Below are 12,772 nucleotides of genomic sequence, written 5' to 3' on the forward strand. Positions count from 1 at the left end.
GGGGGAGATCGACACAGCATGGCATCGCGATATTTTCAGTGTCAATACTGTATCGATACACAGGCGCCAAGCATTGCTCTTTTATCAGAGAGAAAAAAAAAATCTTTTTAAATAAAACAGATGTTGATAAAGTTTCCGTTTGGGGATAACATTTGAAATTGGTAAAAATTCAAAGTAGGAAAAAAGGTAAGAAATAATGTATAACATATATATATCACAGAATATTGCAATATGTTTAAATCTCAATAATATCATATCGTGACATGAGTATCGTGATGTTACCGTCTCATGAGGCCTCTGGTGATCCCCCCCCCCAATATTTCATAGACAGTCCAGAAAATTATTTTTTTTAATATGTCTTTTGAAAAGCACCACTATTAAGAAATAAAAGGCCTATTTTCTTTCTGTTACGGGCCAGTGAGCTTTATTATTATTATTTATTATTATTATTACAGTTGTAATGATTAGGCTATGTAAGAAATGCGTATTCCCAGGATAGGGAGCACCAGTGTCCACCGTGCACGAGGTACTAATGGCCAGATATGCAAAGCATGTCGGGCCGGTGTGTGAAAATGCGCGCGATGGCCCAGAGAGACGCTCCTCGCGCTCCTTCGCCTGAAGACATGATTCATTCACCAGCTCTACTTTGACCACATAAGGCGGCACGAGCGGCCCCCACAGCGGGCGGGACCAGGGAAAGGTTCCGGGGGGCTGTGATTCCTCGTGATTGGTTGCTCTGCGTTGTGACTGACAGGTCCCATTCTCCGGCTCTCCACTAAGCTCCGGTTGTTGACACTCTCCAAAAGTCCGCACGGCTCTCACGGGTAACGGAGACGTTATTAGGCTCGTCCCGGGTCCATCTGTTCCCTCTGCTGTCCGTCTCCAGGACGGAGACAACCCGTCGCACGGAAACAACTTGCCTACCATCGTGGATTTCCTGTTGTTTTTTTCCCGACTCAGTGTGTTTTGAACTTTTCTTGCTCCCAGAAAGCTCGTGACGCCGTCTCTTTCCTCCCGTGGCTCTGCTCGGAGACCGAGAGAAATGGCAGAGAAGCGGCGGTCCCCGTGCGCGCTGAGCGTCAAGGCGCACGCATTTTCGGTGGAGGCGCTGATCGGAGCCGAGAAGAGACGCAGGAAGGCCGGGCAGGATGCCGTGTCCGCCGACCACGAGGACGGAACGGATGTCCCTGATCTAACCGGGAGCCCGGGGCCGCGAGCCGACAGAGCGTGCACCAGCGACCGGGGCAGCGAGGCAGAGTGTGCAAGTGACGGATCCCGTAAGTAAATAACAGCAAAGAAATCCGGTGCAAGCCTAACAATAAAGACTACATTAAATTAGTTATACATTACAATAACTGCATATGGCAACATCACCCAATTATACTATCATACCCAATATAAAACTAAAATAATGTCCATGCATTAAACCTATAGGCTACTTCTTCATTATAAGCTATTACTGGTATTCAGCTGTTTATTTAATAGGCCATGCGCATTTGATACCCTAATACTATTTTAAGGATATTGCTTACATTTTTATTTTTTATTTTTAAACTGTATTTTTCCCATCAGGATCATATGCTCTCTTCTGCTTATTGCTGAGGAATATTTAGTAATAAGATCCAGATCATAAAGCAAAAACAATGCCAGGCTTTGGTCAGGTCCTCAGAGTGGAAATGGGTTATGATACCGGGCCCGGTCTAGTAAATATGAGTGGTGTGAGTGTGACTAATGGGAGACGCTTTATGAGTTGTGTTGCAATCATAAACACGCCAATTAGCAGCGTGTAAAGGCAGGGGAACGGCCGCGGGACGGATGCGAAGAGGTCTGCAGAGACCGGCCCTGACAAATGAGGATTTCAATCTGTTGCGCGTTTAAAAAACGCACTTGGCTGAGGATTTGTCTTGGTGTTAGTTTGGCTTGTTAGGCCCAAGTCTCGTGTCCATAAATCTCCCCCCACCTGGAGAGGCCCGCGTTATGGCGCAAATAACAACAGCGGTGAGACACATAAACACTACTGTTATGGTGTCCTTTAATCATGTCCCCAATATGAAAACCGAATTAAACTCGTGAAAACCATTACGCACTTCCTACTGGAACTTAAGTTGGAGTTCAGCGGTGTGTAAAGACACATAAAACTACAATATTCTATATTCCAGGCTTTCCGTGTGCCAGTATTCAAGAGGGAGTTTAATGGACTTAATCATAATCATAATACTATAAAGCATTTTAATCTTCTTGCAATACATAAAAAAGGTTTTGACCTTTTTTCGTGGGCTGCTTTTTTATCATGGCTACAGTCTCTGTAATGGCACGATTTGAATGATGTGTAGCCTATTTAATATAATAATGTACTTAATAATAAGTCATATATTTGGACAAATGCAAAACGTGCGTTGTGCAGTTATAGTCTTGGTGATTATAATATTTCAGAGTTTGTGTGCTTTTAAAATGTAACGTAATGTAATGTTATGTTATGTTATGTTATGTAATGTAAATAAATGTAATGTAATGTAACGTTATGAAATGTAATTTAATGTAAAAATTTAACAAAATATCCTTTAAGTGGATTCATTCTTGGCTTAGATGGCTGTGTTATTCTTCTTCTTCTTCTCGCCTCCTCCCGGCGCAGCAGAGAGCGAGGACGCGCTGCTCGGGAGCCCGCAGCCCGCGGCCGGTCCGTGCACGGCGCCGGTAACCGCGAGCGGAGAGGAGACCCGCGTGGACCTGCAAGGATCAGACCTGTGGAAGCGGTTCCACGAGATTGGCACGGAAATGATCATTACCAAGGCTGGACGGTAGGCTAAGAGCCTGTATAATGGTTGGGAGGAAAACAACTTGTCTATAATAAAAATAAAACATGCATGCAAATATGTCATTTAGGCTAAAAGATTAAAGTCATAATAATCGAAAATTTGCTTCTAAAAAGAAGCTTTTGAATCCCATAATAAAAGAGATAATTTCAAGTTATCAAGATGACGGCCTAAAAAGCCTTGTTGGTTGTATTATTATTATTATTGTTATTATTATTAAGCGATAAAAAATATTCTTATTAGCCTGTAGCTGATCTGAAATCTCCAATGCAGATGATTTATGTGGTTTTCCTGGCAGGCGGATGTTTCCCGCTATGCGTGTGAAGATTTCGGGCTTGGACCCCCATCAGCAGTATTACGTTGCCATGGATATAATCCCCGTGGACAACAAACGATACAGGTAAAACGCCCAGAGCGCGCGCGCACACACTCTCCAAAATTCATGAAAAAACGCGTGACCCCGTTAAATAATGATTCTGATGTGATACAGAAACTGTAGGCGTAAAAGTAGAAGTAGGCTACAGAAATGGCCACACGCATGCGCGTCAGTCTCAATTTAGACTCCATGCACAAGATAAAATGTTTCAATTGTGCAACTCTCGTTCTCGTCTCCACAAATGGCGCTTGGCACCGGGCTGTCACGGTGGTTTTGCCGTCCCTTTTGGGAGAAAAAGGCCTTTTGGATGCCTAACCTCTCCACCCTGGAAGGTCAAACCAACACGTGTCGTTATAATGCTGCAGAAAAAGTGCAGTCTTTGCACTGTAGTGATGTAGTGATGAGTGCCATCCCGATGGACATGTTACCGGGCCATATTGTGCAGGGGATTATGGAAACGTGGTGCTCACATCACGTGCACGCGCAGTAATGATCGCCATGGAAGTACGAGAGCGCGCCGCTTTTGATTCCACCCAAACGCGTAACAGCGGGTGACGAGCACCTTCAACCAGACGAGGAACTAATTAGTTGGCTTACTTAGTTGGGTTTACGCATGTGATTGCATAAAGAAAATAGTTTTAGGCCTGATTTAACTCTAAGTTAAAGTCTATGCTTTTTTTTAACCTCTTCATATCAAATGGAGTAGTTTGTGTTGTCCTCCCGGGTCAAAAACGGACATAAATTTGACATTTTCGTGCCTTTCTCAGACTTTCTTTTTAGTTTTCACTAACACCACCTTACTACCACTAGTTTTACACCACTTTTTGGAATTCATGGTCAGAAAATTGTGGCAATTTGGTTAAAAAGAAACCCATATTTCAGATATAGATATTCATTTAAAGCGTTAAATTTGACCCGAGGACAACAGGAGGGTTAAATAATATAAGTATCAAAATGTGAGATCTAAATTAAATGATGATTCCAATTCTGATGGAATTATGATGACTGATTCAATCCTGTCATTTCAAAAGGTCTCCATATCACTGGGGATTATTGGGGGTCGTTGGTCTTATTTCTGGCGTTTTTCTTTCGTGAAATGGGGTGAATAGCAGTATAAGAAAGAAAAAAAAACTCGGGACATTGTGTTCATCTACCTCCCCATGTGTGCGTGTGTGAATTGTGAAGGTACGTGTACCACAGCTCCAAGTGGATGGTAGCGGGGAATGCGGACTCGCCTGTGCCGCCCAGAGTGTACATCCACCCGGACTCCCCGGCCTCTGGAGAGACGTGGATGCGTCAGGTGGTCAGCTTCGACAAACTCAAACTGACCAACAACGAACTGGACGACCAGGGACATGTAAGTTCCACAACGAAGACTTTATTTTTATTTTTTTAAGATTATTTTTTGGGGGCTTTTTCCTTTATTAGTGACAGTGGACAGACATTAAAAAAAGTAAGAAAAATGGCACGTATCTAAGGGCCGCAGCGGGGATTTGAACCCGAGTCGCTGCAGGTCTTTACCAACATGGTGCGAACGCTCTTACTAGGTGAGCTAGAGGTCACGACGCAACGAAAGTAATTTACATCTCGATTAATATAGGATTATCATCATTTTATATTTTGCTTTAACCCTTGTGTTGTACTTGGGTCAAACTGACTGGAGTCTTTTATATCAGAAATATGGATTTCTTTCAACCAAATTGACCAAAAATAACATGGATGATTCCATGTAACATTCTTCAGGTAAAATTAATGATTACTTACATTACATTTTTTGGGTGTTTTATTTAATCTTATAGCATTTTAATAAATTTGTTAATGGTTTTAAAACAGTATCCGGACTAAACTTTGACATCTACCCATCTGAGATCCACTCAACATCCTCTGATCTCAACTATCAGTCAAAATAATTCATAATATCTGCCTTTTTAACAAAAAAATAGATTCATAATTTGATATAAATGAGCTGTGTTGACCATGAATTCCAAGGATAAGTGTAAAACCTATTATTAAACCAGCTCAGGTTTTTAAAAAAGCGCCAAAAGCTGGAAAAAGTGACATAAACATTGGAAAAGCACAAACAAATATATATATATTTTTTTATAATTTTGACCTGGAAGGAAAAGTTCATGGTTAACGGGAAGACAACACAAGGGTTAATATTTATTTTATTTTTTTTTGGGGGGGGGGGGTAATTGTAATAGGTCTACTCTTCTAGTATCAGTTAAAACTGTATGGATAGATAGATAGATAGATATTGATCCCAATATAATGGGAAATTAGTGTTACAGCAGCAAAATCAGTACCACAGCACAGAATATAAATATAAATGAAATACTAGGATACAATATACGTACATACAATATACATGAAATAATAGTAGGATAAAATACAAGAACAAATATTTGAATATATACAAGTTCAGAATACAGAAATGTGCAACTGCTTAAATAGTATATTGTAAGTAAATTTGTAGATAAATCTATTGTGCAGTATTGTGGTGTCTCGGAGTCTTATCTAGCACCCAGTGATGACAAAATATACAGTAAATCACTGGAAATTAAATGTTAGTACCCATAATGCAATGCTTATTGCAGTAATGAACCGGAAAATTATTAGAAAAATCTGGTATTTTACTGGGCAATTTGTGGTAAGTAACTGTAGAAGTTACAGCAAAGTTTAACAGTGTAGTTAGTAACATAGTTAGTAATCATTAATAAGTACATTTTTAATTGTTCTGCTGCACTTTGTAATAATAAGAAATAGGGCCTATGACTAAAAAAATTTTAAATACAAATTCTGCCATTGCAGGAACAATAACTCCCTCTCTTCTGATTTGACATATTGTGGATGTTTATGCGTGCAGGTGCATGTGTCTATGCATTACTGTGTCCAGGTGTTCATTAACTATTATGTTTTATGGCTGTGGATGACGTGTAGTTGCTGTTATATTTTTTCCCCCTGCCCGTTCAGATCATTCTGCACTCCATGCACAAGTACCAGCCGCGGGTCCATGTGATCCGTAAGGAGTGTGGAGAGGAGCTATCCCCAGTGAGAGCCATCCCCGCCGGGGAAGGCACCCGCACCTTCGGCTTCCCCGAGACTGTGTTCACCACCGTCACGGCGTATCAGAATCAACAGGTAGCACGGCCGACCTCCGCACAACCACGGCCTCTTAAAACCAAAGCCACTGGAAAAGATAACGTGTCCACGGAACCACATTTCCAGCATGCAAGCGCTTCACTGACTGCCCTGTTGCATATGGATATTCTTGTTTAGTTTTGTACAACAAGCAATGACTGATTGAAACCAATTTCTTCAGGATGCACTAGAGAACGATAGACAGAACAAGACTAAGAAGTAAAAAAGTCAAGAAACTATTTTAGTTTCTGTGTCTTTACAATTTCATGTTTTGCACCTGGGTCTGGTCTGCATTCTAAAGGCAATGTGTTATGTGTGAGTGTGAGTGTATGTGTGTGTGTTTTGCAAAACAGAGAGAGAGAGAGAGAGAGAGAGAGAGAGAGAGAGAGAGAGAGAGTGACAAAGGTCCTGCGGTTTTCCTTGGGAGTGTTTTACCAGTTCCACCAAGGAAATGCTTATTGGACTGATTTTTAAAACACGACGGTTCTATTCACTTAACTTGATTTTCAAAGTACTTTTCTACATGGCTTGAGCGTCTCATGTTTTCTGAATTTTTGCCCAAAATTTCAAAGCCAACTTCTTCAATAGGTAAAAGCTGTTGGAGTTTATTTCTGGATTATTTTATTTTTTTGCACTGGACCAGTCGATGTGAGCGTTGAAGTACTGCAGGATGCTAGCTGGGGTTAGCTGGCCCGCGGCGCATGATGGCTGAAGTCAGAACATGGTGGCGATGCCTATAAAAGTCCCGTTGGATGCGGGTCACAGAGTTGGGCGTTAAACACCACCCACAGCCTGGGCTGGCAGCCCCACCGACATTAACTAACATACACACACACACACACATTTCCACACAGCTATGTGCAAAGGAAACACACATGCGTTCCCACACATGTTCAACTCACACAAGCAGCAAACCATGCACATTCATGTATTTATTCAGAGATCTGATTAAAATATTACACACAAAGGCAATTATTTGGGCTGGAAATGAACTTCCATCACACGGTATGTTATCAGCGACTTTCTACTAACACATTTTGGGGAAATAACGAGTGTCTTATTTTACTTTTCAGATTACAAGGCTGAAAATTGACAGAAACCCATTCGCCAAAGGCTTCAGAGACTCTGGCAGAAACCGGTGAGTTCAATTCCAACACAGATATTTTCACATTATCTAGTGCATTAGGGGTAATGTGGGGATGCATGACTGCATCATATTCTGGCTTGGATGTGGTTTTCGTCGCAGCTATTTCAGTCGGATTTTATGGGGAGCAAAGCTTTGTATTTATTTATTTATTTTCTAATGGAAAATGTGCAACCGCCTCCCATTAAATCTGTTTCTAAACGGCAGACGAGAAATCGACTAAACCGAACAGACGTGGCACATAACGGCGATGCATTTTCGTTTTAAATGTGCTAACTTTAAAGGCACATTAATCCCCGCAACTGCATAGTTACAGGCCCATGCTCTGAGAGGGAAAACTCTAACCTCGGCTGCAAACCTAAATGGAGCGTCAGATTCCAGTCGGCCTGGAGAACATAAACATCAACAGCCAAATAATAAAAAAGTGTCCTGCAGAAAATCTGTATAAACACATTTCTAAATATATATAAACACAGCATTAAAACAACACAGCAGTTAAACATCCAACGGTCTCCAAACAGCCACTCCCCCGAGGCCTCACAGAAATCATTAGAGAGGAGGGGAGAGAAAGGGGGAGAGCGGGAGACAGAAGGAGAAGGGAACGTGTGAGACAGAAGATTTGAGAGGGAGGAAGGTAGAAAACAGCAAACTGGATAACCCTGACGGCTGACCCTATTAAAAGTTAAACTCAGGAAGGCCGATAAAAAAAAAATCCCCTTAAATATTACAGGAAGAGTTAGGCAGTTTGCTAAATAAACTCCGGCTCTGATTGGCTGCTTCGGAGCACCCAGAACCGCTCCGGGCAGCTTGTCTAAATTATCACCGTGGCTACAACCCCGCGGGGGGGAAGACTTTTATCCTCACGCTAACGAGGGGGTAACAGAGCACTCGCATTACCCCGCCACAGCAACCCTCTGCCCCACCTAGAGGAGGAGGGAGATTGGGGTTGGGGGTTGGGGGGTGGGGGGGGGGGGGGGGTAGGAAGGGGAGTCCCACCTCATAATCCCTGCTGCGGCTTCCTGCTCCTTCGTCCTGATTCGCCCGTAAAAAGCCGTGTGAAAGCAATTACCGCCGAGCACCCGGCTGGCAGCAGCCAATGGCAACGTGGCGTTTATGCCCCTCATTACCTGAGGTCTCCATGGAGATGGCAAGAGAGGCCCCACGGGCGACTAAAATGGCCGCCAGGTGGTTTTGGCGTAATGCGAGGCAGGCCGGGAGAGAGAGAGAGAGAGCGGCTGCAGCTGCATCAGGGACGGAAGAAAATGCAAGTCAAGGCAGGGTGGGGGATTTTTCAGTGTGTTAACGTAAATGTGTGTTTCACAGGATGGGTCTGGAGGCTCTGGTTGAGTCTTACGCGTTCTGGCGTCCGTCTCTAAGGACACTCACATTTGAGGACATCCCTGGCATTACCAAGCAAGGTAAGGGTTAACTACCTGGAGTTTTCCTGGATACTGAGCAATGAGTCAAGTCATCCAACCTTTTACCAAACAGAGGTTTGCCGAAAAATCACAATACTTTAAAAAAAAAAACTTTTTCGAAAATATTTTTATTGGAAATATACAATCCAATACTTCCAGTCACAGATACAATTTATAAAAAAAAAATATATAATGCATTATTTATATGCATATATGCATATGGACACAGGCACATCTACACACATAAAAAAAAAAAAAAATCTTAAAGAAAAAAAACACTCTACACAAGAATGTAGGAGAAAATATTAAATCGGAGTACCGTGTAACAACAACAATGACAGACCCCCCCACCCACGCCCCCACTCAGCTCCCCACAACCAACACACATATTACTGCTTATTCATGCAAAACATAGGAATAACAAAAACAGGCACACATTCAATTGGGTCTTTTTTTTGCTTTTGATAGAAACATAATCAGACGTTATTGTCAGGGATGTCCAACATTTGATCTCCTGATACTGATAACAACACCTCAAGAGTACTGATACAATACCTATGTTGTAAGTTTTCAAAACATATACCTCATTGTGTTACTCATTGGAATCATTTTATGTAGGGAAGCAATGAACCCTGGGTAGTGCATCCCTAGTAACAAGGCCATCATATATGTGGATTTAGGTTGACTTTTCTGTTTTTCTGGCTCTGTTTCTGTAGGGATCCCAGGAGTTCATGGTGGGATCGGACCATCGTCCCACCTGCTCTCCGCGTCCCCGTGCTCCTCACCGTTCCAGGTCTGCCCCCTCAGCCCGCCTGACTACACCTGCAGCCGGCCCACACACCCTCTCCATCGCTACAGCAACCCCCCGGAGCCGTTCCCCTCTCCCAGAGGTCCGTCGGCGTATGAAGGCGAAGGTTTCTGTTCTCTGCCTCTCCCCGCGTCTCAGTTTGGCTACCCCGCGCCGCAGGGTTACGCCGGGCTCCGCCTCCACACGCCGCCCTACAGCCTGTACGGTTACACGTTCCCTCCCTCGCCGCGCCTCGCGGCCAGCCCCGATAAAATGGCCGCCGCTGCCACTGCCAATCACCAGAGTCCCTTCCTGGGCTCGTCTCCCAGTGGGACTCTCACGGACAGTCTGGGCGTACTCAGTGGAGGACAGCAGGGCTTCTTGTTTGACTCCCGGACTTTAGGACTGGCGGGTAGCCAGCCGGGAGGCGGGGCCTCACAGGTCACTGCCCACATGGGCTGAATGGGACTCCAGACATCTAGGGTTGTCACGGAAAAAACGAAACTGGTTCAGAACTTTGTACGAATTAATCATCCACGTGCTGAAAAAGCATCAGGCTGAGTTGAATACAGAGGAGTGACAGATCAAGCCGTGCCTCTGTGAGCATAACAAGCTTGTCAAAGCTCTTTTAACTAAAGGGAATATTTTTTTGTTCTTATCTCAAAAGCATGTTCTCTAGGACACGCACATGCAGCTGCAGCGGTCACTAAAGGGAGAAACTACCTGCGGCTTTGGATAAGGAGTCCAAACGATGTAACCAGCGACTAAACTGGAACTGAACGTGGACTGGGCAGAATCTGGGCCGGCCCAGGGACTCAAAGCGAGCACTTCAACCCCTGGCAGGAGGTCCTGAAGCAGTAACTGTTCTACCCACACAGCATTCTGCATCGCCTCCTTGATCTTGCCTACTTTGGATGGAGTTTCCGAACGCTACTTTTGAACTTGTTTTTATAGGATACATTGACTCAATTCCTTTCGTCAATTCTTTGTAATCACATGTCTGGCGATGTTCTCCATCAAATCTTTGGAATATGTATTCCATCTAATAATATGCACTACAGACGGGGCCGTTTCACCACTCAGACTCTCATAAAAAAAAAAACTTGTACACACAACACCAGCAGCCTGTCACATATTCGCATGATGACATCATGGCCTTAAGAGACCGTGGGAGATATCCCAGTGACAGTTACGGACTGACAAGGTTAAAGGTGTCGGATGAAGGACCGATCTACGTATTCTACGTCTGGTTTGACAGATGTTTCCTTGATGCAGCTGTTTGGATGGCAGGCTGGAGCACATCTTCCCATGTGGGCCACAGACGTAACTGCACATGACGACTCTGTATATAGCGAGGGGAAGGCGGGAGGGAGGAGGGATGTGTGTGTGTGTGTGTGTGTGTATATAAAAGGCCGTGTGACCCTTCGCACTTAAAAAAACCCAATGCACCTGCTTCTGCTCTTTGGCCTGGGTCAGGTATGCAACGGCCAACCCTGAACTTGACAAGCTCCAAAAGCTTTTCTCTGCAAACACGCGCTATATCAGCACGCCCTTTGGCCGAGGACATTAACATGTTCTGTGACCTTTTTTTTTGAGCCAAATAAAATCTATGTATTCATGTCACAATGTTAATATGTAATCAATATCTTACTAATTTAACTGATTTTGTTTTATCTATGAAGGCGATTACCAGTGTGTGTGTGTGGGAGCATTTTCTTTCCACCTTTTTTTTTTTTTAAAGTGAAGCAATTGCAATGCTTAGGCTACAATATATTTCCCTTGAGAAAACAAAAAAAGTACGCTTACGTGTTCTCCCTTATGTATGTATGCTATTGGCATTGTGAATGTGTGTGTGTGTGTGTGTGTGTGTGTGTGTGTGTGTGTGTGTGTGTGTGTGTGATAAACGCACCAATGATTGGGGTTGTTCCACAGGCTTTGGATTCCAGAGAAATGAAAATACCACAGGAGACAGGGAGAAGAACAACTTTCAGGCACGCACGCACACACACACACACAAACACACACACACACACACAAGCAAATAAGACTAAGACCTACAACTCTGCTGAATTGACTAGTCACAAGAGGCAGGGTGTGCGGTGAATGTGGATGTGGGTGTGATGGTGTGGACATGTGTGAGTATGCCATTTGTGTGTGTGTGTGTGTGTGTGTGTGTGTGTTGTGTGTGTGTGTGTGTGTGTGTGTGTGTGTGTGTGTGTGGTAACAGGTGGCTGAGCTGACAGCGTATGTGTGACCTAAGTCACCAAGAATCCAAGACAAAACACAGAGACATTTTTCCTCTGTTCCTTAAAATAAATGTTGAAGTGCTACACCTCATCTCGTGTAATAGCTAGTACTTTGTCAGTTAGCACATAAAAACGTATCGTATTTATCAAGGGCCCAAAACTTTACAGCGTTTTATCTTTATATCATAACATGATTATGATAAACTACATCTGCAGAATTGCGGATAGTTTTGAATCAGCTCCTGAAAATCTTCTGCTTCGCCTGCACAGACTGAACTCTCAAGGTGGCCATTTTGAATTTACACTGTACTGCGATTAGGAGACTTTACCCATAATACGGGCATTTACTGTATGCGTGAGCCTACAAATCCCATTATTTCAACCCAAATGAGCTGATAACAATCAAATAAGATAAGAAATATTGAAGGCACAGTAGGTGGTTACGGTAGACCGGGTTCATGATTCAATTATATGAGACCGTCATAAAGTTTGGCCCCATATACTTTGGGTTTCTGATATGGGGGATTGAAATTGTCTGATAGGTCACAACTGTAAGACCTGCATCATGATATGCATTACAACATCATGCTGCTCTCAAATTTCCACCTCCAGGTATGATTCAATGTGTTGATAAAGCTTTGCAGTTCTTCAATGATTTCCTCAACCTGATTTTCCCAAGTATTCGTCCCAAAAGTTGCTGACTCTCCCCTGACTGTCTCCCGCTGTCTCCCAGTCCCCCTCAGTTGTCTCCTGTCACTCTGAAGGTGAGGGGCGCTGACGAGAGGAGCACATGTGAGTTTATTTTAGAACCCATGAATGATTGGCTTGGTGTTTCTGAGTGACAGGA

At 43.4% G+C, this 12,772-nt stretch overlaps 1 protein-coding gene across 2 annotated transcripts; it reads left to right on the forward strand.

Moving 5' to 3' along the window:
* Positions 1 to 692: 692 nt before the first annotated feature.
* Positions 693 to 11,302, forward strand: tbx18 (T-box transcription factor 18). Of its 2 annotated transcripts, none has more exons than XM_032543520.1 (8): positions 693 to 1,277; positions 2,636 to 2,798; positions 3,112 to 3,213; positions 4,375 to 4,546; positions 6,163 to 6,330; positions 7,404 to 7,468; positions 8,798 to 8,892; positions 9,609 to 11,302. In XM_032543520.1, the coding sequence occupies exons 1-8, from the start codon at positions 1,043 to 1,045 to the stop codon at positions 10,139 to 10,141; spliced, it is 1,533 nt and encodes a 510-aa protein (XP_032399411.1). In that variant the 5' UTR covers positions 693 to 1,042; the 3' UTR covers positions 10,142 to 11,302. The 2 variants fall into 2 exon arrangements, with proteins under 2 accessions (XP_032399411.1, XP_032399410.1); XM_032543519.1 differs by having other exon boundaries at positions 696 to 1,277; positions 2,633 to 2,798.
* The last annotated feature ends 1,470 nt before the right edge of the window (positions 11,303 to 12,772 follow it).

This window comes from Etheostoma spectabile, chromosome 18, assembly GCF_008692095.1.
Source record: "Etheostoma spectabile isolate EspeVRDwgs_2016 chromosome 18, UIUC_Espe_1.0, whole genome shotgun sequence".
NCBI classification, from domain to species: domain Eukaryota; kingdom Metazoa; phylum Chordata; class Actinopteri; order Perciformes; family Percidae; genus Etheostoma; species Etheostoma spectabile.